Source organism: Arvicola amphibius, chromosome 1 (assembly GCF_903992535.2).
Source record: "Arvicola amphibius chromosome 1, mArvAmp1.2, whole genome shotgun sequence".
Classification (NCBI taxonomy): domain Eukaryota; kingdom Metazoa; phylum Chordata; class Mammalia; order Rodentia; family Cricetidae; genus Arvicola; species Arvicola amphibius.
In genome coordinates this window covers 46,773,229-46,799,253 of record NC_052047.1, presented here as the reverse complement: position 1 = coordinate 46,799,253, position 26,025 = coordinate 46,773,229, and the positions used below count along the sequence as shown (strand labels likewise).

General features: G+C 38.7%; 1 protein-coding gene across 1 annotated transcript in view; it reads left to right on the top strand.

Annotated features, from left to right (window-relative positions):
* The window catches only part of Stim2 (stromal interaction molecule 2), a 134,405-nt gene that overhangs the window by 80,394 nt on the left and 27,986 nt on the right, over positions 1 to 26,025 (top strand). Inside the window, 1 exon segment of the mRNA XM_038348798.2 lies at positions 4,382 to 4,496. Within this exon segment, the coding sequence (XP_038204726.1) occupies positions 4,382 to 4,496 (115 nt within the window).

Genomic DNA, 26,025 nt, shown 5'->3' with positions numbered 1-26,025 from the left:
TGGTTGTATCTGTTTCCCTTAGCACCTGGTCCACTGTTACTGCCCGTAATATGGTACTTTCAAAACCAGTGTGTTTATCTCCTTGAAGATCCAGAGTCATGGCCAAGAAGCATGGGTTTTCATTATTTTAATTATAGTTTTTTTTTTAATGAGAAAAAATTCCATCATCCTGGTATAGTTTTTATTTTTTGTTTTTTTAGTGAGCTATCAAGTAGCTGTGGAAGTGAGTGATAGAGTGGAGGAGCGACTGGGTATTTTTATTAACTGAGTATATAAATGGGTGTTTATTAATTTATTAGTTCCTACAGGGAGGAACTTCAACTAAATAGAGCATCCAAATAATAGTTTTAGTGATATATATTAGGTTTTATTACAGTAGACTCAAAAAAGGTACAAATACCAGATGTATATTATAGCTGCAAAAACTGTAATGAGTGTATGACATGATGTCCTTCAGGTAGATATGTAAAACAACCTATTTTCTTTATAGTGGTACTAGAAGAGTTTACTTAGTAGAATCATCTGTGTGATTCTCTCTGCAAAGCATACTCAATAACCAGTTATTCACAGAACAGTCCTTCGTTAGTGCTGCCAACTTAGGATTTCTTAGAGTAGGTTTGTAGGTGATTGGGCATCTCTGCCAGGGATGCTCTGTTTCCTTAATTGAATTTTGTATTTCTTGACTCATAGATTTGAATAAGTTAAAAAATAGTTATCTTTTGTTTTTGTATTTTTAATTATTTATGACTTTTCAAAATTCCTCTGGTTGGCCTTCTTTATCAAATTAGTAGTTTTCTGTAAAGCTTTAGAGAATTCTGAGCAGAGAGGATTGTGTATTGTTTAAGATAGAGAAGAGAGTTGATGGAATCAGGTAGACTTTCATATGCAGGTTTAGTTCACTTAAACATTTTCTGACTTTGTTTCTATAGAAAATGAATATTTCTGTTTTCATACTCATGTTCTGGTAAGAGTGACAAAGATCTATAAGGTGTAGAGTGCTTTTGAGTCATTTGTTACAAGTTTTATTATCTTTTGGTCGTTTTTAATCACTTTTTTAATTGATTCTTTGGGAATTTCACACTATACACCCCATCCCACTCATTTCCCAGTCCTTCCATATCTGCCCTTTACCCTTGTAGTGTCTCCCTCCCAAAGGAATACTTAAAAAGAAATAATAAAATAAAAATAAATAATTAAAACTATTAATTAAAGAAACAAAAACCAAAACAACAAAACAGGTCACTCCTCCATCTTTCCTGCCTCTATATCGCCTCTACTGGTCTTAGTGGCTGGCATTGGGAGCTTTGGTGTATCACACGATATCCCCTTTTGTCTACACAGCTTTACTTCCAAATGCTCATTGTGTAATTTGTTATTAGTCAGGTTCAAGACTTCTGACTTCTGGTACACCATCAGTACTAAACCCTCACCAAAACTCCTCTTGAATATTTTGCTTTTGTTCTGAGTCATGGAGATCCTGCAGCTATGGTTCCACAGGGCCATTCCCTTCACAAGCTCCAGCAGGTCATGGATGGGGTAGATGTTGTGGAAATGCCAACTCAGAGCACTGAATGTGTGCTTGGGTTGTAGCTGAGTTGGTTAGTCAACTGGACCACCGCTCTCAGATGAAGTGGTGGGGCCAGCTTTCCCAAATGGAGGGGGAAGCTCTCTAGTGCCAGGCTATTTATTCCAGGGCAAGGGGTGGGTCAGCTCTTCCTTGAGTTGGGGGTGTCTCTTCTCAGGCCAGTGAGATGTAGGACCAGCTCAGCCAGGCCCTAGTACTTCCACCCATGGTTCAATTTATGGTTTATAGGTCCCTGTGGTAAGATGGGCAACAGACATCAACACGGACCTCAGCTGCAGCAGGACCATGGACCTAGATGTGACCAGCAGCAGCAGCTTTGGCCAAGATGGCACCATTTCCCTTGGTGGAAGCATAGGCCTCTCAGATTGACATGGGCCCAACAGCAGTGTTATCTCTGGGCTCCAACATAGGCCCAGGTGGTAGCCCAGACTCGGAAGTGGGGGATTCATGGTGAGGTAGTTGCATGACCCTTGATGGTAGCAGGAACCATGAATATCAACACTGATTCTGGCTGTGTTAGGACCACGGACCCAAACATGGCCCCTGACCACAACCTGTACATCACCATGACCTCCAGGTGGTAGTGCAGGCCATCCAAATCTGTATGGCTCTGGCAGCAGCATGACCCTTGGGTACCATCCTGGTCTCATGTGGTGGCCCAGACCCTGGGCATATACCCAGGCTTCAGTGGGAAGCCAGGGGCATTGATGCAGATGTTGGCTCTGGTAGGACCACGGACCCAGACATGGTCCTCAGCAGCAGCTTGGCAGGGAAGACACCATAGCCCCAGGTTATAGTGCAGACCACTCAGATTGGCATGGCTCTACCAGCAGCTTATCCCTTAGGCCCCAACATGGTCACAGGTGGCATCCCAGAACCCTGAGATTCTTGTGGCCTTTGCCAGCAACATGAGCCATGAACATCAACAAAGACCATGGCTGTGGTAGGGCCATGGATCCAGAAGTGATCCATGGCCACAGCTCAGGTCCAGCTGACACCGTGGCCCCAGTGGCAGCACAGGACACCTAGGTATTGCCCCTGCTGCAGGGTGGATTATTATTTTTTTTAATGAACACTATTTTAGATAATTCTAGATAATTCTTTTCCATGTATTTAGTTTTTACTTAGCTGTTTGTTTGTTTTGAGACAGGGTTTCTCTGTGTAGCCCTGGCTGTTCTGGAATTATCTCTGTAGACCAGGCTGGCCTCCAACTCAGAAGTCTGCTTGCCTCTGCCTCTGGAGTACTGAGATTAAAGGTGTGAGCCACTACCACCTAGCCTTGCTTAGCTTTCTTAAGGATGATTATTTTTTTGTTTTGGGAGTTTCTGGCACACCCCAAACAACTCTAGGAGAGGTATCCTACACTTGGAACTAAGATTTTTATTTGGCAACCTATGGCTTTTTGGAAGAATATTTTTATCTTGTTTAGGGGAACTCTAGTTGAATTCTCTATGTGAAAAAATACATACAAAGCTTATAAAATAGTAGGCTTCCATATGACTTCAAACATTCTTAGTGTTGTCATCATTCTCCCTGTCTCCTCCATGTCTTACCCTTCTGTCCCTCTTTGTCATTAAACCTTCCTGTCCATTGTTTGCCCTTTCCCTCTATATCACCAGTGCTCTATCACCCCATCTCCCTTTGGTTTATTAAGCACATGTTTAATATATATCCATAAACTCACCTAAATTTTCTCAATATTAACTATCACATCTCATCCATATGGAAATTAGTTTATTTCTGAAGCCATAGAACTGTCCTTGTCAGTTATTAGCACTCACACAGGGAAGAGAATTTCTTGGGACATTCTTTTTGATGTTATCCCACAAATGGAACAGTTGCTCTTTGTTTCAGCTGACTGGACTGTTTCCAAGACTGACTTCCTCTACTCAGTGTATCATCATAGTTTTCAGCCTCAATTTTCTCTTTAGCTCTTGGACCTCTTCCAAGATGAGCAGTTTCTAAGCATCTTAGGTGTAGTAATCCCACTTCCCCCAAGTATTTTACTAGAGTCTAAAGATATCAGTAAGGGTGACATGAAGATAGCCAGGAAAGCCACTTTAACTTTACTATACTTTACAAAAAGAAAGTAAAATAAGACACTAGTTGTAACAACAGAAGAAAAATAATCTAAGGTGAATTTTTTAAATCAGTGCTTTTCAAGCTATTGATGTAGCACCCGATTTTTAATATCCAGTCTCTTAATAATGGTTTATACAGCTAACACATTTGTCACATTTTGCTCAGATGCTTTGAAAGCATTATCTGATTACTTCTACAAAGGCTACTAAGTAGCCACTCGCAGTCCCTGTAACTATAATAGAGCAGCATAAGTAAGATGTCTCTAACTAATCTGTTGAGGTCACTTTGAATGATGGTGTTGATCCTAAAATCTGAGCATTGAAGCTTGGAAAAGTACATGATTTGCCTAATATTAATAACTGTTAAGTAGTTTAGTATAGGCTTATTCTATTCAAACCAAAATTTTGTCATGTCTAAGAAGAATAATACTAATAATATATAAAAATAAGAACTTTACTTTTGGGGTTGAAGTCCTTGGAGACTTAGATTTTCTATATTTTAGATTCTGAGATCTGGTACCCTCTTCTGGCCTGCAAACATACATGCAGGCAGAACACTGTATACAGAATAAATAAATAAATCTTAAAAAATAAAATATCAACAGTGTCATGGTTGATATCTGAAAAAGTCACACATATTTTTGTTGTTTTGTTTTTAGTTTCTCGGGACTAAAGGCTTTTACATATGTTTAACTTACTATTTTCTCTTTCATAGTTTATCAGAGAAGATATGAAATATAAAGATGCTACAAATAAACATAGTCATCTGCACAGAGAAGATAAGCACATAACTGTTGAGGATTTGTGGAAACAGTGGAAAACATCAGAAGGTAAGACTGTGCAATGGTCCGAAGTCTCAGCTTGTCTGTTTCTGCCCTCCTTGGCACTGGTAGCCCTACTAATTGCATATATTTTAATGCAATCATATGATCATATTTCTATGAGAATATTTACATTAAAACTTTTCTTTGATCCATTAGGTTACAGGCTATTTTTAGATAATTTGATATCCTATACTGGACTGAGCAAGATAATGTCTGTTTGAGCAAATTGTGTGAGCTATTAAATGGTATTATAAATTTTTTATCAAATGAAAGAAAAAAGGAAACTAAAGTTTTCTTTTTAGTTGTGAATAATGCCTTAATTCTTCAGGAGCCCAGGAATTCTAAGCTTTTCCTGAAGTCCTCTGTGAACCCTGCTAATGCTGTAGTCTACCTTGTGCATTAAGGCTGTGAAAGACCTCCAGAGGAAACATCCTACGCGTGCTGTTTCTTCAGTGAAGTATAATTCATAAGTTAGGCACAGTAAGAGATTAATAGCAACAATAAGTAACACAGTAGAACAGTGTATTGTAATAAATAACAATGTATTATAAATAAAAGTTCTTGATGTGGCCTTTTTTAAGCTGTCACAGAGCAGGTAGCATATACAGTGCGGATACTCTAGACAAAGGAATAATTAATGTTTCTGACAGAAAAACACACTATTTTTTATACTACTTAGAACACTCATTTAACACTTAATGGGTTGTTGGTTTCTGGAATTTTCTATCAGTATTTTTGTCACTGAGATGAAATGTTGGTAACTGAAACTACAAAGAAGTAAAACTATAGATGAAAGATTCCTAAAGTTGCAGGATAAAATTTAGTAATTTGTATTTTGTTCCTTTTCTGTTTCTAAGTTGTCCAGCTACTTTGTGAACAATAATTTTGTACAGCACAGAAAGCTAAAGTTTCTAGGCTTAGACACTAATGCTAGGAAGGTGCTAAAATTTAAGCAATTTAAATTCATTGAGTTTATTTTGTTTTCCAGTGTCAGTTAACCAAACTATCCCTTTTCTAGTATTCCTGTTTTACAAATGCCAAACAGTTGTGTATGACATATATTTTTCTCTAAAAGTTTGAATAATGAAACTAAGAAGCTGAACATACTTTTATAGAAACATAAATGAATTACTAGCTGATTATCAGTTATAACATCTAGAAAAGGCAAAATACAAAAGAGGGCGTGTGACTGGAGAACTGGCTAGGGACTCTCTGGAGGAAAGGCTATCTCACTCAGATGGAGTCTGCCAGGTTACACACTCTGCATGGCCAGTCATCACATAGGGAACCTTTTTTCTTGGGGGAAAATATTTTCAAGGCAAAAAGGAGATGTCAAAAATGCCTTTGTCTGTATTTCTTACTTATTTTACTTATGTGGATTGTTGTAGGCTTGTAGCCTTGGCTTTTATAAACGGACAGCCTTTAAAGGCTTCCCAATAGAGGTCTACAATATGAAATATGCCAAAGGAAAGATTTTGTGGTGGGAATTTCATTATAGCTGTGTCCTGTGCCAATTGTTCACCTAGCAGAGTAACTTACTTAAATCAACACCATAAAGTGACTCAGAGTAAAAAGGCAACAAGAATCTTCACAAAGTACTGTAAGCTGTGGTCTGCACCCAACCCATGTTGCAGTCACTGTCCCCTCTTTGCGCTTGTCTGTCTTTTTCATTTCCCACTCCATGCTCATGAGACTGGCTATTTCCCATTTCAGTGTGCAGATACAGATGTTCTTCCACCTAGCTCCCGTATCTCCTTCCTTAAAGTCCTTATTAAGGGCTAGTCTCCCAATGGGGTCTATTTTTTTTCCTTTTTGGTTTCCTGATACACATGATCCTTCATATCGTGTTTTTCCCGTCACTTACTGTGTTCTAAAGTATTTCAGAATTACTTTTTCATGACACCTGCTCCTTACCCACAAGATAAGGCTTATAGAGAAGAGCCTGTTGTGTTTATTAATAAATCTCTCTATGAGGAAGACTCTGTCCTCAAAAGTCTTCTTGCTGCCCATCTAGTGACTTTGTTTTGAGTAGATCTTTTATGATCTGTGAGAATGTTTCTGGTTTGTTTTCTTGTAGTTTAAGACTTTTCCAAGGTAAATAGGCCATTAATCTTCTTTTTCTCTTATGCTTTCACTTCTACCCTTCCCTCCTTATTTTATATGTGATAGAAGGATACTTTACTTTTAAGTCCAAATTGCTTGTCTGATCTCTCACCTCATTTGCTTAGGGGTAAAGGCCTAAGAGTGGTTGTCAAGTTCCTGCTTCCTGCTAGCACACATGCCCAGAAGGAGGGAGAAAGGAAATGGTATGTGGAGGATACAGGCAATATGACCTCACTAATAAGTTTACAGAGATGGGGTTGAGTCTCTCTACTCACAGTTATTAAAGAGTCAGGTAGAGCTGGGCATTGTACATTAGAAATAATAAGTGAATACAGCTTGGTTAAAGGGACTACCTTGTTAAGTTGGGTTGAGGTTGCCTAAAATGAAAGAGAAAGGCAAATCACAGAGAGCTGAAAGACATCAATGTCAGAGGTGGTAGTGGCCAGGTTAGCAAAAGAGAAAGGGGATCACAGCTTGGTGTGTTGTTGGGGAATGGATATGTTTTGTTTATTTTGATACTACAAATGAAATGTTAACTTGTTTGAAAGTACCTCATGGCATAATGTAGTGACACATCTCTAATTACCAGTGATACATAAGATAATACATGTTATATGGGTTATCATGTATTTTGTGCCAAGCAGGGTATAGCACTGGATATTCTGGGGATTAAAGTTAAATCAGACATGGGTCCAGGCTATTCCAAGCAAATTACTGAGGAGAGAGAGAGAGGGAGGGAGGGAGGGAGGGAGGGAGGGAGGGAGGGAGGGAGGGAGGGAGGGAGGGAGAGAGAGAGATTATAGTATAAGGTGATAGGTCCAACAGTACAATTAAGGCTAGAGTATGGATGGAGCTGGTTCAAAGATGGGAGTAACTAGCTCATTAGTAGGATTATTTGCAGAGGTGATATTTGGAATTGACCATGGAAATTGACTAGTAGGTCTTGGAAAGGAAGGCAGGTTATGTGAGAAGGGCAGTTGGGGGTGGATAGGATCAAGATATTCTGTGTACATACAGAATTGGTAAAGAATAAAAAAGTGAAAAGCAAAACTAAAAATAAAAGGAAAATTATAAAGTATACCACGAGTGGGTCCATCCTTAATTATACTTGAATATTTTTTAAAGTTAGAAATAAAGGTAGCATGCTACTGAAAGTATATGGGCTTCCAAGTGATATAATTTAAGAGATGACTCACAGGGCTAGAGAGATGGCTCAGTAGTTAAGAGCATTCACTGGCTGCTCTTCTAGAGGTCACAGGTTGATTCCCAGTGCCCACAGCTCAAAACGATCCATAATTCCAGTTCTTGGGGATCCAGTACCTTTTTCTGGCCTCTGAAAATACCTCAGAAACACATCTAATGCACAGACATTCATGAAGGCCAAACACCTGTTCATATAAAATTAAAAAATTTAAAAGTAATAAGTGGCTCACTTATAGAATGTGAATCTTCTATAATGTAAATGAAATGTTTTCTGATACACCAAATGGTCTCTTAGCAAGTGCTATCTCTGTAGTATTTCTGTATAAACTCACATGTTGAGCTATGATTATTTTTTTTTTTTTGAGACAGGGTTTCTCTGTTTAGCTTTGAAGCCTGTCATGGAACTTGCTCTATAGACCAGGCTGGCCTCGACCTCACAGAGAGCCACCTGCCTCTGTCTCCTGAGTGCTGCAATTAAAGGCATGCACCACCACCCAGCTTAAAGGATTTTAATAAGTAGAAAAGATATGTAAAAATTTTGAAAAGTCTAGCTTAAAGCAACTTAAATTATCCTTAATTCTGAAAGTGGAGACATTTAGGCATTTTATAATTGTTATTTTCTAGTGTAAATAAACTTAAACGGGGGCTGGAGAGATGGCTCAGAGGTTAAGAACACTGACTGCTCTTCTAGAGGTCCTGAGTTCAATTCCCAGCAACCACATGGTGGCTCACAACCATCTGTAATGAGACTGGTGCCCTCTTCTGGCCTGCAGCATACATGCAGACAAAATATTGTATACATGATTAATAAATAAATCTTTAAAAAATAAACTTAAACACAAAAAATGATCTTGGGTATTTTCTTTCAGTTTTCGACAGCAATTTTTTGTAAGCGTTACATAAAAGTAAAAAATTCTTGGCCATGGACCTTGAATTCTTAAAAATAAGGCTCATTATAAATTATTATTCTGCATTGAACCTTTTTATGCGAAGGTTTTTCTTCTGGGTGTGCTAGTGTGGGTGAATTTCTAAATACTGATAAAAGCTACTATCCTTTTCTAGTTCTTCACTGTTGATTTTTACATAGAGACTGAATTGGAAAACATAGATGGACTGAGTAGATACTGTTTGGCATTATTGTCAGAGCTACTCAAAACATAAAACTTGGAGATCCCCTAGCATTTTTGTGGTATCCAGCAACAGAGTACTTTGTCTATTTGCAGTATGCAAGGCAATTCCTAGTAGGATCCAAGGAAATGTCAAGCCATTTCTTAAAGGAGTGTTAACATTTTTCATAAACACAGATGAAAAGCCAGATAGCGATGTAAGAATGCTTGGTTATATACTACTTTAATGGTGGTGAAATAGGAGTTTAGTAATATGGATGGATTTATTCTAGGGGATGAATCAGTACTGTGGAAGGTATACATTTTCTTAGAAATAAAAAAGGCAGGCCGGGCGGTGGTGGCGCACGCCTTTAATCCCAGCACTCGGGAGGCAGAGGCAGGCGGATCTCTGAGTTCGAGGCCAGCCTGGTCTACAAGAGCTAGTTCCAGGACAGGCTCTAGAAACTACAGGGAAACCCTGTCTCGAAAAACCAAAAAAAAAAAAAAAAAAAAAAGAAATAAAAAAGGCAGGGATATACAGGTTAGCACATTTAACATGAGCAAACAAGTCTTTTAAAATGGCACATTTAGTGTTAAATTCTTTGAATAAGCACCATTTATTAGCCAGACATATAATTTCTTTTACTGTATGTGATAGGTCACCAAATATTTATTTCTGTCCTTTGTTCTATAGTATGGGTGAATACTGTCAACTACATCTAGAAGGCAGAAGGTTGTTCATAATCAGAGCTAAAGTGCTTCAAGCATTGCTGAGCTCCAAACAAATGCTCATTAGATACCTGTTTCTGTTGTTTCTGTGAGGAAAATGTGACCATAGTGAGTTAAACAATGGAGTGTCACGCTAAGATTCTGCCTTTATACCAGTGCCAATGAACCCAAAAATTATTGTCGAAAGGAAGCTGTTGGTTTGTATGTGGTCTCAGTAGCAAAGATAAAGGTATTCTGGAGGATGGCATCACACTTAAGAGTAGCAGGGTTTACTGTGTATGTTATATACAGCAGTTCATGTAACATTTTTGTTATCACCTCTAAATATTAGACATTATTGAAGCTCCCAAGAAAGCCTTGTAATAGACAGAAATTTGTAGAAAGACTTACTCACCCAGACAAGAAGATTATTACCATTGTGTGGATAAAATGTGGGTTTGATTGGGAAGAGTGGGTCATCATGGATTCTACAAACGTTATTACAGGAGGACTTGGAAACTTTGCCCCCGTGTTTAGAGGGTATTTGGAGGGTTTTCTTTATGTGGTTTCTGTTTGTTTGTTTGGTTGCTTGCTTGCTTGTTTCTCATGATTAAACATACTGGCTTTGAGTCCATTAAACTAGCTCACAGTGGGAGTATTTTGTAAGTGCTTATTAGGGAGGCAAGTCATTGTCCCCCCGACTAAGATACTCTGATGAAGAATGCTTCTTTATTCTTGACCTATACCTATCTGTGGGCCTGTTAGAGGAGAAGACCTACTGATAGGTACTTAAGGGTTGTTCTACAGTTGCCTGTTGAGAGCATATGAAAGGAACTGTGGATAGATAGGAATAGGCCTGCCAGCAGAGGTTAAGTAAGGTGAGTAGGGTGACATTTACTTGTCACCCTTTACTGACGTTTCTGCTGGATGAATAGTTCTGAGCCTATTAGTAATTAAATACAGCATATTTAAAGAAATACAGTTCTTAATAAGATGTCTAGCTAATACTGCTTAACAGATCAAGGTTTAATATTTTTGATCCTGTGTGCAATGCTGTTAGTTTTAGAAGCTGTTGTCAGCTTCAATATAAGTTTGGGTTTCCGTTGCTCACTGAAAGCACCTTAGACAAGGAAGCCCTGTTCCCTGAGATGGAGTCTAGTTTCAGGATTGATAATGCCATCATTTATCTGTACTGCTAACAAAAGGTTCTTAATATTCAAAGCTGCTTCTGTGTAAAGAAAGGTGACACAAAGATTTTCCGATTCATTCTGTCAACCAACATTTAGGGGGATCAATATAGGTTTTGCTAGAAAAGTAGAACATTTATTTCATAATCACTGTACATACCAGGTGAACATTTGTGTGTGCTGGATATGGGGAGCCAAGACTCAGAGGACTGGGTCAGAGGATCACAGCTTCCAGGGTTGGATTATGACTGAGAGTTTAGATTAAAATCAAACCAAAACAAACAAAACAAATAATACAAAACCTTATATATTGTGTAACATGTATCCTTTATTCTTTTATAATCATAATTTTCTTTTTATCATAAAATTCTGAATTCAGAGAACTCTCAATAATAAGTTTCTTATATTTCTGTATTTAGACAAACTGTCACTATGTAGCCCAGGCTGGCCTTGGGTTCTCAGTTCCACTGCTGCACCTCCCAAGCACTGGGATTACAGGTGTGTGACACCATGCCTAACTTTGATCTGCCTTGATCACCATGCTGTGTTAGCATTAGTTCTTGTGTTTCTTCATTACAGAACTTTCTGTCAGGCTTGTTCTGATTTATTATTTTTATATTTTCTATTTCTCTTGACATGCCTTCTTTTACTTCATGACATTAGAGTTTGGGACACTTGCCAGACTAAATACCTTTTTAGCTTGTAAAATATACATAACTGATGCAATTGTAGTCTCTAATGAGTTATAGAGACCCCTCTCAGAAGGTACAGAGACCTACTGTCACATCTCTACTCTGGAAAGTTGACCATTTTTATCGTTTTGTAGTACATGAAGTAAATGTGTTTTGAGGCTCATACTTCTTATACAACAAGTTTTCTGGTATAAAATTCATAGAATGAAGGCCAGGTGGTGGTGGTGCGTGCCTTTAATCTCAGCACTCAGGAGGCAGAGGCAGGCAGATCTCAGTGAGTTCAAGGCTAGCCTGGTCTACAAAGCAAGTTCTAGGACTGCCAGACTGTTACACAGAGAAACCCTGCCTCAAAACAACAAAACAAAAACAAAAAAACGAAACACCAGAGGCGGGGTCTGTGTGAGTCTTCATTGCATGAAGACTTATGCAGTCAAGAAATGTTATTTTCTGATTGTTTGTGACTTGTCCTTACTCTAGTTCTTTATGCTTGAGTGGGCCTACATTTTTCTGCATTCATAAATGTGAGGCTTGCAGAGCAGTAAGAGAACCCTTTGCAGAAGGTAAAAATGAGGATTGTCCGTTTCACTGTTGGTGACGGATTACTTAGAAAACAGCAGTTTTTGAGTATCATATTTTTGTTTGCTTTTTTTTTCCATTTCCCCAGCAGTTGGGAATCAGTTGCATATGGATATGTGTTGAATTTTGTCTTATCAGTCCTTGGTTTGGAAAGGGGATAGGTAGGAGGGACTGTGAGTATAATCTTTTATTTTTTTTTGCTTTGTTTTTGTTTTACTTTGTTCTCCCTCCCTCCCTCCCTCCCTCCCTCCCTCCCTCCCTCCCTCCCTCCCTCCCTCCCTCCCTCCCTCCTCCCTCCCTCCCTCCTCTCCCCCTCCCTCCTCCCCCTCCCTCCTCCCCCCTCCCTCCCTCCCTCCCTCCCTCCTCCCTCCCTCCCTCCCCCCTCCCCCGTTGAGAAAGCTTTTTCTGTAGTTTTAGAGCCTGTCCTGGAACTAGCTCTGTTGACTGGACTGGCTTTGAACTCACAGAGATCTGCCTGCCTCTGCCTTTCAAGTGCTGGGATTAAAGGTGTGTGTCACCATGCCTGGCTAGGACTGCGAATATAGTTCTGATGTGCAGATATGTGTTATTGACAGAAATTTGTTGCGGGAGCTCCTTCTGCTCCTTCAGCCAATAGCCGCTGAGATACCAGCCCATTGGGGCGTGGTCTCTCTTTTTAAAAAATGCGGCCACTTCCTGACGACTAGGCTCCCTTCCTGATTGCGCAGAGGGCTGTTGTCTGGGACGGTGATCTGTAAGTTTTTCCCCCTTTAAATAAATAACCATTCTATTAATCATAATTCCAAACTGGTGTAGGATTGTTTGTGATTTACGCCATCAGAAATTCACTATATTAAATTCTACTTACATGGAATAAATATTATAATTTTTAAATAAGACAATAAAAAACAATAGTGTTCTCTCCAAATATACTTAAGAAAGCATTTTCTTTCCAATTACACTTGAGTCCTCTCCCAATTCAGCTGACTATTAGTATCTTTAAAATCAACTATAATCAACATAATATAAGGAAATGTAATGAAAAATTTGAGAGTATTAGCCAAGTTTTTCAACTTCTATGTGATCTCATTGTCTCATTCTGAAAATTTTTACATTTTTATTATTCCAAAATGCATATTGCATTATAAAAGACATAGTTTTAGAAAAAAATGCTATAGAAATGGGGTAAATTACATAGTACACACACACACACACACACACACACACACACACACACACACACACTTACTTACGTGTCTATATACCTTTTTCATTTAGTTCCATTTCATAAAGATCAAGTTTTTACTGGCCAAAAGGCCCTTCTTTCTCTTTGCTGCATCATGACTAATACAATATTAAAACTAATGGACCATTAGATACTTTAGATTTCAAAGTCTTTCTTCATTAGATATTCACTGCATTTATCAGTAATGCAATTAAAGAATCTGGATTAGTTTGACAAAATGAAGAATTGTCAATACCTCTTGAAAGAAGTTCAGTTTTACTTTCCACCATCAACTCTTTTTTGTTATTATGCAGTAAGTTAAATGTTATCTTATTGCCTTTAGAGTGCTCAACATAATAGACTTATCACTTAACAGAACTGTGTGGTAGTTAAAAGTCAGGAATTGAGGAAGTGTACCTCTGTTTATTGCCAGCACACAAAGGCTCAGGCTGGAGGATCACAAATTCAAGGTCTGTGTGGGCCACAGAATAAGTTCAATTTACTAATACCCGATCTCAAAATGAAAAGCACAAAGAAGCTGGATATATCAGTAGTAAAGCATCTCATCTCATATGGAATGCCCTTAGTAATCCCTAGAGCCATTGTGTGTGTGTGTGTGTGTGTGTGTGTGTGTGTGTGTGTGTGTGTGTGTGGTGTCGGGGGTTGAGGGTGACATAGGAATTGGCAGTTCATTGAAAGAAAGGGAAGGAGAGGCAGCCTTAGGAAATACTGGCAGGCATGCAAGGTCTGACTAATGAAATAAGTAGTGGCCTTAAGATGGACACAAGGCAAATCAAAAAGGGAAGGTGGGCTGGAAACATAGCTTAGCCCATGAAGGATATGGCCTACAACCAAAAGTACAGAAAGGATGGTGCCATCCATATTTAGAGAGGGGAATGTTTCCAGGAAGTAGCTGTAGACATTGACAGGATAGTGTACCATGTTACAAAGTTCTCTTTAAGAGTCCCAGTTACTCCAGCATGGATTTTGTGTTTATCATGTAAGCCTTGTGACTAATTATGTTTTTGTTTACTTGTATGTAGCTATCATTAAGGATCTCATGTGTATTTTCAACATGTTCTTAACTCAGCTTCCTTTTGATTTCTGGCTCAGTGATAACATACAATCTTTATTTTCTTTATACTGCATGAATCTTTGTGAAAAATTTCTTTTCTCCTCTCTCTCTCTCCCTATAGTGGGAGATAGGGAAAGACCAAAAAAGTGGTTAGTATTATAGTTGGATGTAAAGAAATACTGTATAAAAAAATCCAAACCAAAAATCTTAGATTTGTAAGGAGCAAATCATTAACTTTGAAGAAATTGATTTAGGCATTGGTATGGTAGTGGACCCACATATGTAATGCATGCAAACCTACAAAAGAAGATTCATATGTAAACATTGACACATGAATGGATAAACGCATAAAATATAATTCAGTGAATTAATTTATTCAAGCCTTTAAGTAAGAAAATTCTGACAATATGTCCAATATGGATGGTTTCTTGATGATACAATTCTAAGTGAAATAAATATGCCTAACAATGCAAAATAAATATTAATAGATTTTGGATATGTGAAATACTTAGAGTAGTCAAAAATCACAAATGATAGAAGAATTGGTAGAAGTGAGAGTAGGGAAATTATACATAATTGACACATACTAATTTCAGTTTCACAGGATGAAAGTTTCTAAAATTGGATTTTGGGTGATAACAGCACAATAAAATGGACTTAACTCTGCTTGATTTATACTCGTAATACAGGGTAAAGATAGTAACTTCTATGTTAGGTATTTTGTCATAAGAAAACACCATCAAAGAGAGTGAGATAAGTAGGAATGGTGATTAACCCTTATCTAAGAGATAGTCCCTGGGCGGTGGGTGGTGCACGCCTTTAATCCCAGCACATGGGAGGCAGAGGCAGGCGGATCTCTGTGAGTGTGAGGCACCACCTGATCTACAAAATGAGTTCCAGGACAGTCAGGATGTGACACAAGAGGAAACCCTGTCTTGAAAAAATCAAAAAGGAAAAAAAAAGTGACTCTAGGCCTGCTCACCATTTTCAAATCTTTGCTTCGAATTCATTGTTCATTGGAGATTAGAACAACAATCCTCGTTAAGCAATGACCTTAACTTTTTGGAAGACATTGGAGATAGTAGGAGAAAGGAGGTGAGGAGGAGAAAGGTCCAAGAAATATCTTACCCTACACAATACAACAACAACAAAACGCCAAGATTATGCATTTGTTGAGTTTTCTCAATTATACATATTGTAAGCCTTGGATAAAATGCTAGCATCAGTCTGTTACATGTTTTAACCAATACCAAATATTTTGTCGGTAGAATTAATGGATAGTGCAGCTCTAAGCTTCTCCCACAGTGAAGAAGAATAGGTTTCTGTATATTGTACCAGGCTGTATTCCACTGATTTAGAGCCTGTGCCTTAGCAAAGGTAAGCACATTCCACAGGGAGTGTGAGATAGGTGAAGAGTTGTCTGCTGTGGTAGTTTCTGAATTCCGATAGTCCTGTTTTTAAGAGGCATGCTTAATTGCATGGATTTGACTGTGACATTAGACTAAATTCTCTTTTTGAAGTGTAATTGAAAACTTTGAAAGAGAGTAGTTAAGTTAGTCTATTTTAAGGCTAGGTCTAGATTCTTTGAATAATTTTTAGAAATGTTCCCCCCACCAAATGTAATCTCTTTAGCTTCTAAGAAAACTTGTATAATGTTTAACACTGGAGGCTGATTTCATCACAGAACTAAATGCTAATTCCTGTGCATAACTGATTGTTAGCCATGCTTCAGGGTAGTATTCAGGCATCTATACTGGCCTGACTTTGGGGTGTACACCCTTAGCTGTAGCCACTAAGAGCACCTCCTGTGCATATTCTCTTTTAAAAGGGCCCTGCCCACCTCCCATCAATCTCTCTTTCTTTGTCTCCATCTGTTTGTGTTTCTGTCTCTTTTTCTTTCCTCTCCTCCCCTCTTCTCCTCCTCTCGTCTCTTCTGTTACTCCTATCCCCAGAGACCAAGCTCCCCTCTTCTCTTCCCCCCCCCCCCTTTCCCATTCACTTCCCCCAAAGTTTTATGGCATCTTTCTCTTGCACAACACTTTTTCTAAATTACAGCACTTCATTGACTGGTTTGAAATTGCAATATAGTTAGTATATTTTCCTTCTTTCTCTTTTTGCTGTAGAACTTTAAAATCTGAACACTTTATTTTAGTAAGTTTGCTTCTCCTCCTCCTCTTCCTCTTCCTCCTCCTCCACCTCCTCCTCTTCCTCTTCCTCCTCCTCCTCTTCCTCCTCCTCCTCCTCTTCCTCCTTCTCCTCCTCCTCTTCCTCCTCCTCCTCTCCTCTTCCTCCTCCTTCCTCTCTTCCTCCTCCTCCTCCTCTTCCTCCTCCTCCTCTTCCTCCTCCTCCTCCTCTTCCTCCTCCTCCTCTTCCTCCTCCTTCTTCTCCTCTCCTCTCCTCCTCCTCTTCCTCTTCTTCCTCTTCCTCTTCTCCTCCTCTCCTCTTCCTTCTCTCCTCTCTTCTTCCTCCTCCTCCTCCACGTTCTTCCTTTCTTTTTTTCATTTTCTTTCTTTTTTCTGTTTTCACATGGAGACTTAAAGTAATGAATACTTTTTGTTAAGGAAACTTGATCATTAATAGTTTCCTTCATTGAAAGGGTCAAAAGTGAGATTCACTTCCTTCATTCAGTCAGTTACCAATAATTAGTTATTTCTGTGAGGCATGCATTATTCTAGACATTGGGAATAGATATTAATAAAGTAGATATCCTGCCCTCATGGAATCAATAATTTCAGGGAGAGAATGAACACATTTGAATATCTATGTGCGAATAGGTACATTTACAATCATGCAACTGCTGGTACAGTTATGTGATAAAACTGTGACAGGGTAACAAAATAGCCAGTGATCAGGGAGGGCAAGAGCTGTTTAAATAATATAGCTATTATTTATTAAATAATATAGGCTCTGTGTGTGTGGTGTGTGTTGGTGTGGTGTGTGGACTGCCCATGCACATAAAAGCTTGAGGTTGATGGTGGAAATTTTTCTCACTTGTTCTTCCACTTTATTCTTTGAGGCATGGTCTCTGAATCAGAGGTGAAGCTAGCTGATGTCTGTAGTCTTGCTAGCCGGCTCGCTCTGGGGATTCCCCATCTTGGCCTTCTGAGACTGAAATTACAGGGAGGTAGACGCACTTTCCCCGACATTTCCTTGGGTTCTGGGGTTATCTTACTTACAAAGCAAGTGCTTTAATGGTAAGCCATCTTTCCAGTCCTGTCTAGAAGTTTGGACAAAGTATTTTTGTCATTCTTTTGGAAAGATTATTATAGTTGCTGTGTGGATATGGAGTCAAGAGCAGAACATGGGAGCTTCTGTTGAGGCTCTTAAGCAGAGGTGATGATCTAGTGAGGACAAGGTGTCAGGGGGTCAGTTGTTTTCAAATATAAAAGAATGACTGGCAGTATTTACTGTGGAATTGGATTCTGGATAAAATGATGCAGAATGAGAATGAGAATAAAGGTTTTGTGTTTCTGTGGTGTTACAATTTGGGAGGATTTGAATGATTAGGAAAAATGTCCTTCTGGGCGGAGGTTAATAATGAAAAGAAAAAATACTGATTGAGTGGTTTCTAATGATGCAGTGAGGTGGCGGACTAAGGGCTTTGAGGTCAAGAAACAGTAAGAGTTGAGAGAGAACACTGAGAAGTGTCTAAAGAGAAAGAAAGCCACAGAATGTGAGGGTCTAGAAACCTCTGGAAGAACATGCTTTAAGAATGGGTACAGAATCCAGAGAGGTTCAAACCACAGGACAGCAGGCTTCTTAAGGTTGGACTGACGTAGAGGCCATTAGTGCTCTTTATAGAGACACAGGTTTCATGCTGGTGGCCAAGTAAACGTGAATGGGGTGGATTAAACAAGAAGCGAAGACAGTCAATACTGTTGACTTCCTGAGGGAGGCATAGAGAACGAGGCTCTGACACCAGAAGGCAGACGCGAGATGAAGAAAGTTACTTTGTGGGCTTGAAATGCCCTAGCTGGATGTGTCACAACCCCTGTAACTCCAGCTCCAAGGAACCCAGCCCCGCCCCCTTCTCGCCTCTGCCATTCACACTCACACATTCCTGTGAAGAAAAAGCTTTTTAAAGTTACTGTATTTTAAAGGATATGAAGTTTCCAGTGTTTTCATGTATTAATAGGATGATCCAGTTCAGCAGTAACTGATATGGAGGAAGACTGAACTATCACAATTGAAAAGTGACCCTTACAGAGTTGGAAAGTGCAGGTATATAATTAGACTTCTCATGTTGGTCTCACTATTCTTCCCTCCCCCCACTTGAGACAAGGTTTCTCTGTGTAGCCCTGGCTGTTCTAAAACTCACTCTGTAGACCAGGCTGACCCAAAACTCAGAGATCCGCCTGCCTCTGCCTCCTGAGTGTTGGGATTAAAGTCATGGTTTCATTGTCTGATCAGTCAGGATTTGATTTGCTGTTTTCTAAAGTACAGTTCTTGGGCTCTGTAGGCTTGCTTTTTCAAGGATGATGAACAAAGAGAAGAAGGCATCTTTCTTGCCTGTGCTAGTTAGAAAATGCCAGGAAGTCAAATCCAAACCTATCATGGTTACATCCATGGTAGGTCTTATGGTTACTTCTCCCCTCTTTCATTCCCTCAGCTGATCAGAAGGCAGAAAATGGAGTACCTAGCAGCATCCAGACCCTGCAGCCCAGTTAACAAGAGCAGCTAGACTGAGAAGAGCAGACAGGGACAGCCTTAGAGGCTTCTTGAGGGTGACTGCAGGGTAGGATGTGGCACCATGGATCATATGATATAACAATAAACAAACAAGTAAATAATGTAATATTTTATTAAATTTCATTTTTATCAAAATGGGCTAATGCAGTTCTGTAAACTGAAAAACAACAACAACAACAATAACAAACCCTACCTACCTATTACACAGTTTTCCTAGGTACTGTCTGGTACTTTATACTGTAACAGGTCAAACCTGACTGAGTTTGCCTAAGTTCACTGGGCATATTTAAATAATGAAAAACTTTCTTTTGAGAGAGAAGAGGTTTTACTGCGAGATAGTCAGGCTTGCCTTGTCATAGCTTCCTGCATCATATTTACAGGCATGTGCCACTTCCCTCAGTATCACTGCAGAAGGGAAAATAGACAATGGAGATGGCATAAAACTTACGGACACTTTGTACACTGATTTAGTTTGGAAATCTTGACAGAGAGGTGCCTTCCAATATTTGTACATTGGAAGGATAGATTTTTTTTCATAACACCTAAACATTCATAGAATACCAGTTGTTATTTATCACACTTCAGTCATTACCAAGATGCCAAGACTGTTAGGATTTTTATAATGTTATGTCGTTATTTGTATGAGAATTGGATCTGGGTTACTGTTGAATTTTCTCAGTGAGTCTCCTTCAGGATAGACAGTGGACACTAGTCAGTGAATACACCTGAAATTTACAAAGCCATCCAAAGGGTTGTCTAGAATGAAATGAACTGAATGAAATTTATGCTCTGGCAATGCTAACGCATGCATGGGCAGCCCATATATGTTCTGCTGAACTTGTCCATAATGGGTTTCGTGGTCTAAGTTGATGAGAATGACTGACCAGGTCTCTTCCTCAAGAGGGCACCAGATCTCATTACAGAGGGTTGTGAGTCACCATGTGGGGGAATTGAACTCAGGACCTTTGGAAGAGCAGGCAGTATTCTTAACTGCTGAGCCATCTAGCATTCATAAAATATCCAAAGGTAACATCTATCACATCAAGGAGAAGCAATACTTTTCTGTCCCATGCTACTATGAAATAATAGTTCACATAGTTTTTATTGGCTTTCTTCACTTGGTATAGTCTAGTGAAAGATCTGGTTAGTATTTTTTTTAAAAACCAGTTCAACACCATTATAAAAAGTCATTTTTTTATATTAATAGGAAGCAAGGATCAGCATTCTCTGAAAAATGGTATTATGCAGTATTTACACTAGTAGTTTTTGTTCAGGCTGAATGTATAAAACATAGGCCTTTGTCTAGAGTATAAAAATTTATTTACAGGTAAATCTGTTAGGTAGGACTTAGGGGTAAATTTTAGTTTGCTGATAGTTCCATTGCAAGAAGTAATTCCTAGATAATAAAGTGTTTTGCATGCATGAATTATTGAATACAAGAAGGACTAATTTATTAAATAGGACTTTGAATTATGTTTCATTAGATCATATTAATTCATCTCCAACACTTTCAACAATGAGAGCAGATTGCTTTCTTCTCCATTGGCACAGCTAGAGGCCTGCAAAAAAAAACAGAAAATAAAATTTCTAGAGCTAGTCACAAGACGACTAAGAAATACAGTGTAGATTTGGGAATCAGTAAACAACCAATCAGAACAGTGAAAATAATATGAAGTAGGCAGAAAGATTGTTTTCAGCTCTAACGCATAAACTTGAAAGTAAATATGAGATCTTTTAGTAATTTTAACCACATGTAATCACTATGTTCCTAAAAAGACTTTTTAAATTACAGATAATTCCTCACTGCAAAGTCATGAATCAGCCTTTCTTTAAACTGCAGTTAAAACTCTCAGCTGCTTTTATAGTAATTATTGTTTTTATATAAATACCATAATCCTATAGTACAAGATTTCCAGTATTATGTATTTTTATCTTACATCTTTTCAACTTACTTCTAAATAAATGCTAATGTAGACTTACATAGGTTTTGAGACTTCTCACCTTTTCATTACTAATTATAGATGCCTCTTTCCTAAATAGACAAGATCAATATTCAAAGTGAGGAGAGCCTTGGCTTTGCTTCCTATATTCAGATCTCCATATAATGTTCTCTAGATCTGTGATTTAGGGTGATTAAATTAATTACTGGGTTCTCTTTGTTCCCATTTGTAAAACACAGCTAGTGGCAATCGCTCCCCTAGATAGCTGAACTGAGGGCCAGTGAGAACACTATTTGGATGCTAATCGGAGCCCTGTGTTTGTTATTCTCATTGTCAGTGTTAAAGTGCTGGCTGGGCGTGGTGGCATATGCCTTAATCCCAGCACTTCAGAAACTAGAGCAGACAGATCTCTATGCATTATAGGCCAGCTTGTTCTACATAGGGAGTTCCAGAACAACTAAACAAATAAAAACAAAAACCAGTTAACGTACTGGCTTCAAGAAAATCATTAACTGCACAATTAATAAGACTTCTTAAAATCTACATAAGAAAATTTTTGTTTTTAAATTTTGTTTCATAATTGAAATAAATCTAATTTAGAGAAATTGCCAGAACCAGAAAAAAATTCCTTTTGCTGTTTGTCCAGATAACCCCATTGTCCATCCCAGTTTTGACATTTGTCCTAATAATGACTATAGCTGAAAAGTGTAGAATTATGTATGATGCCCAGTGTGTTCCTAATTTAGGAACAAAACCTGCTACAAAATGATTTTTTCATTGCTTCTTTTTTTGTGGCATATGTGTCAGTTTTGTTTTAATTCCAGTGACTTTTCTTTGGTTACTTACTGAAGATAAGTGTCTGCTGCATTTCTGTAAGTGGACTTAATCTCTCTTTTAGGACATTTTTGTTTTTGTTTGACACAGGGTTTCATGTAATCCATGCCTGCATCAAACTGGCTCTGTAGTTCAGGTGTGTATAGCCACACTCAGTTTTATACAGTGCTGGGCGTTGAACTCAGGGCTTTGTGCGTACTGCCTAAGAACTCTGCCCACTGAGCTGTGCCTCCAGCCCCTTTTTCTGAGGCTGTCACTTGAAAACTGTGTAAAAATATCATATTCCTCATATTATTTTCTCCCCCTTGTTTTAGTGTCCTTTAGATTTTTTCTTGGATTAACCATTATATTGATAATTGCCAAATGACAGCTTTTCAGATTCCATCATTCTTCTGTTTATTAGTTGGCACCCTACCACAAGAGATTTAAGTAGAGTTCATTATTAACATCTTGTCCTGTGAGGATGCTGGTTGATAATAGACAAGTCTTGGAAGTAGCCCCTGGGAAAGATCAACCACAGCATCTCACTGGCTCTTAGAAGACTCATGTCTGCATGTATTCGCCTATACTGCCATTGATGCTAACTTTTCTCTTTTATTCTGTGGGTTTTCATTTTGCAAGTCTTACTTTGATGCTCAAATGGCAAGTGGTCTTCTATGCTGCGTTTAGTAAACCTTAAATGATTCCCTCTGTTCTTGATCCCTTTCTTTTTGACCTGAGAAGGTATTACAGAGGCATCATTTTGATTCTCAGTGCCAGTCTTGGAAACACTGATTATTTTAGTAGATGTGGTATTTAGAAATCAAGATTCTAGCAAGAATGTTGCTCCTAGGATATTATTCTTAGATTTCTCAATGGTCAGACTTAAACATTACAACTTATTTGTATTTCTTAATTAAAAATCCCTACTGTACTGGCTTTTTGGAGCCCATTCTCTTTGGAGGGATTCCTTGCTCAGCCTAGTTACAATGGGGAGGACCTTAATGTTGCCTCAAAGCTATGTGGTAGATTTTGTTGACTTTTCACGGGAAGCCTTATTCTCTCTGAGTAGTGGTTGAGGGGAGGATAAAGGGGGCGAAGGTAGAGGATTCGGGAGGAGGGGAAGGAGTGGAACTGGGATTGGTATGTAAAATTAAAAAAAAGTTTAAAAAAATAAAAAAACCCATGAGCTCAATGTAATAATTTGTACCTCTAATTTCAGTCCAACACTTTTGAGTTGATTTTAACTTAATGCTTCACTGTTTGTATCTTCCTTCATTGACAATAAAGCGGATAGGCTGTTATCCCCAGCATGTTTACTTACTCCTTCCCCCTGTTTACAGTCCTTTGCTGACCCCAATCAGACTGCTGCTGCTGCCTCACTCCAGACCCTGCCTTGTGTGGGCCGCTGCCATTATAGGGCTGCTATCCCATTGCATAGGTGCTGGTCAGCAGTAACTTTCTTTTTATCCATATACGGAACTTGGCTACTTCTGAGTGATAGAAAGATTGTTGAGATTTGGAGAAAAGTTGGAGGAAGCCTTAGAGGGCCCTATTCACGTGTTTGGGTAAGTGAGTCTGTCAGTGTGGATTTACGTTTACTGGAGCGCTTTATTCCTAGTTTGCGCGCCTTATGTAACTAACTCCTGAGCTGCTGACAAAGGTCCTCTGTAAATGAGCCTGTTTGGGTTCTGGAACCAGGTATTGAGTGCAACCAGGCGGGTGGGAGGTCCTTTGTTTCAATAGCCTGCCTGCAGCAAGGTAGGCCTTTTGCCTGCGAGCTGCCTGGCCAGCAAGGAGAATTGAACTTGTAAAAGAAGGGGATTAGTAGGAGGAAGAGATGGGCAGGTGCCAATGCAAGAATTCCTCCAACAATTTGAAAAACAACAGGAAAGCACCAGAACCCAGCGAACTTACAACAGGAGGACTTGAACACCCTAATCAAGAAGAAGTAGAAAAAATTAACTTTATGAAAGTAATAGAGTCCCTTAAACAGGAGGTGAAAAACTCTCTTAAAGAAATGGATGAGAAGAATAGCCACACTTTAGAAGAAATTTGTTGCTTTATCTAGAAATGCCACTAAGAGAAATCAGTCAAGATTAACTTCTTCCTGTTTGCCCTGTTTGTTTAATAGAATCATTTGTGTTATGTTCGTGTACCCACAGCTCATTATTAAGTACTTCACAGTTGTTGATATGTCAAGAATATCCAGGTAAAGGAAACAATGCTGATCTTGAAAGAGATTATTTTATTTGATATGAAACAGTATTTAAAAAAAAAAGAAGAAGCTGAGTGGTGGTGGCTCACGTCTTTAATCCCAACACTTAGGAGGCAGAGGCAGGAGGATCTTTGTGAGTTCAAGGCCAGCCTGGTCTACAAGAGCTAGTTTCAGGACAGGCACCAAAGCTACAGAGAAACCCTTGTCTCAAAATGCCCCCCCCCCCCCCCCCCCGCCGCCCAAAAAAGATAGAAAGACATAGCTTGTCAGTGCCTGTAGAGGTCAGAAGAGGGCAGCAGACCTCCAGGAGCTGGAGTGTCTGGCAGTTGTTAACTCACCTGATATGGGTGGAGGGAACTGAACTCTGGTCCCCTGAAAGAGTAACAACTGTTCATAAATGTAAGCCGTCTTGCCATTATCTCAGTTCATTATTAAAAGAAGAAATCTGAATATAAAGGGTAAAATGCATAAACATTTAGCTACTCTGTTCCTGAGGTCATAAATCTGTTCTATGACACACAAAGATGTTTAAGAAAACTGGATTAAACATTTTTTTTCCTTACAGCCATTGAGCGTGTTGCTGTTGTTGAGTCATTTCTAGAGAAAACACTCAAGAATTTGCATATTCAGTGTTTTATTTCCTGCATTTGTGATTTAAAATATAAACCTAGTAATGTTCAGATAGTATATTTGAATGAATCATTTCTACATTTTGTTACAGGTTTAGGGACTCAGTATTTCTCTGAGTTCATTCTTTGTTATGTTTTTGTTACCTCTCACTGTCTTTATAGGAGTAACCACTGGTAATATACATAGTTTAAATAATTGTTTCGGTTTAAAGTAGAAAAAGGTTACAAAGCCCTGGATAGCTGGAATTACTATTGGGAACAGGATATCCCTATAGTTTCTAAGTTTTGAATATCCAGAAATTTGCCAATGTCATTTTATGTTTTAAAAAGTTCTACACAGTTCTTACATGATGCAAAGCAAATTTTAGAAGTATTCAGACAACTACTACTCTCTGAACCTCCCAAGTGCAGGGCGTGACTCTATGTGTCCAAATATAGCACAATGCAGGGATTTAATTCATGTCAGAGACATGACCTATTGGTTGACATGCAACTAAGAATTTATATTCTGCTCTGTTCTAAAGATAAACCTTTCTCCAGGCAGCTGGCTGTCAGGAGTGTCATTCACAAGCGACTACTTACTGTACATAGTCTATGAAACCAACTGAGGAAAGATGCAGTAGGCCTGCAGCTTTTCTACCCTTCATAAGAGGTTGCTTTCTCTCATATTTATATCATGTTTAATTAAAATTTTATTTTCAGAGCCCTGCCTTTTTACAGCTTAGGTTAGTTGAAGCTTCCTGTGAGAAGTTACGTAAAGAGAACTCTTGAGGCTTGGTAACGTGAAAGTCTTCATTTGAAATTGAATTTAATTTTGATAACTTCTGTCTAAATACATCCTTTTAGAATACTTTTGTAAATATGTTAATCTTTCAAACATTTTTCAAACCATCATGTCTTTGGATTTTTATAGAAATGTCAAAACATTCTCTAATGGACAACGTAAAATATCATTTCTTTTGTGATTTCCCTGGTGCTCTTACAAACCTTTTGGTATTTTATAAGGTGGTTTTCATGAAATAATTGAAAATAGTGTATTTAGCTTTCCAGCACTGTCGTTGTCCGGTAGCAGCTTGGACCATAAATTATTTCTCTGGATCGGCATGGAGGTACAGAATAAAGACACAACTCACATGGCTTTATCAGGAGGGAAATTCTCAGTGATCCATCATGAAATCCTGAGTTCACATCCTGAAAATTCCTCTAGTTTATTCTGCAAACAGCCTTTACTCCCAAATGTAAACTGAGGGGTAAATTTATTAGCATCCTGTTTCCTAGGTAACCAGGTGAATGGCTTTAGTCATGCCCACATCTGCCTATGCTTGCTGTCACATAGGCTGACACCTCTTTTCAGGCATCCTCCAAATTACAAAGAAGGAGCAAAACAACATC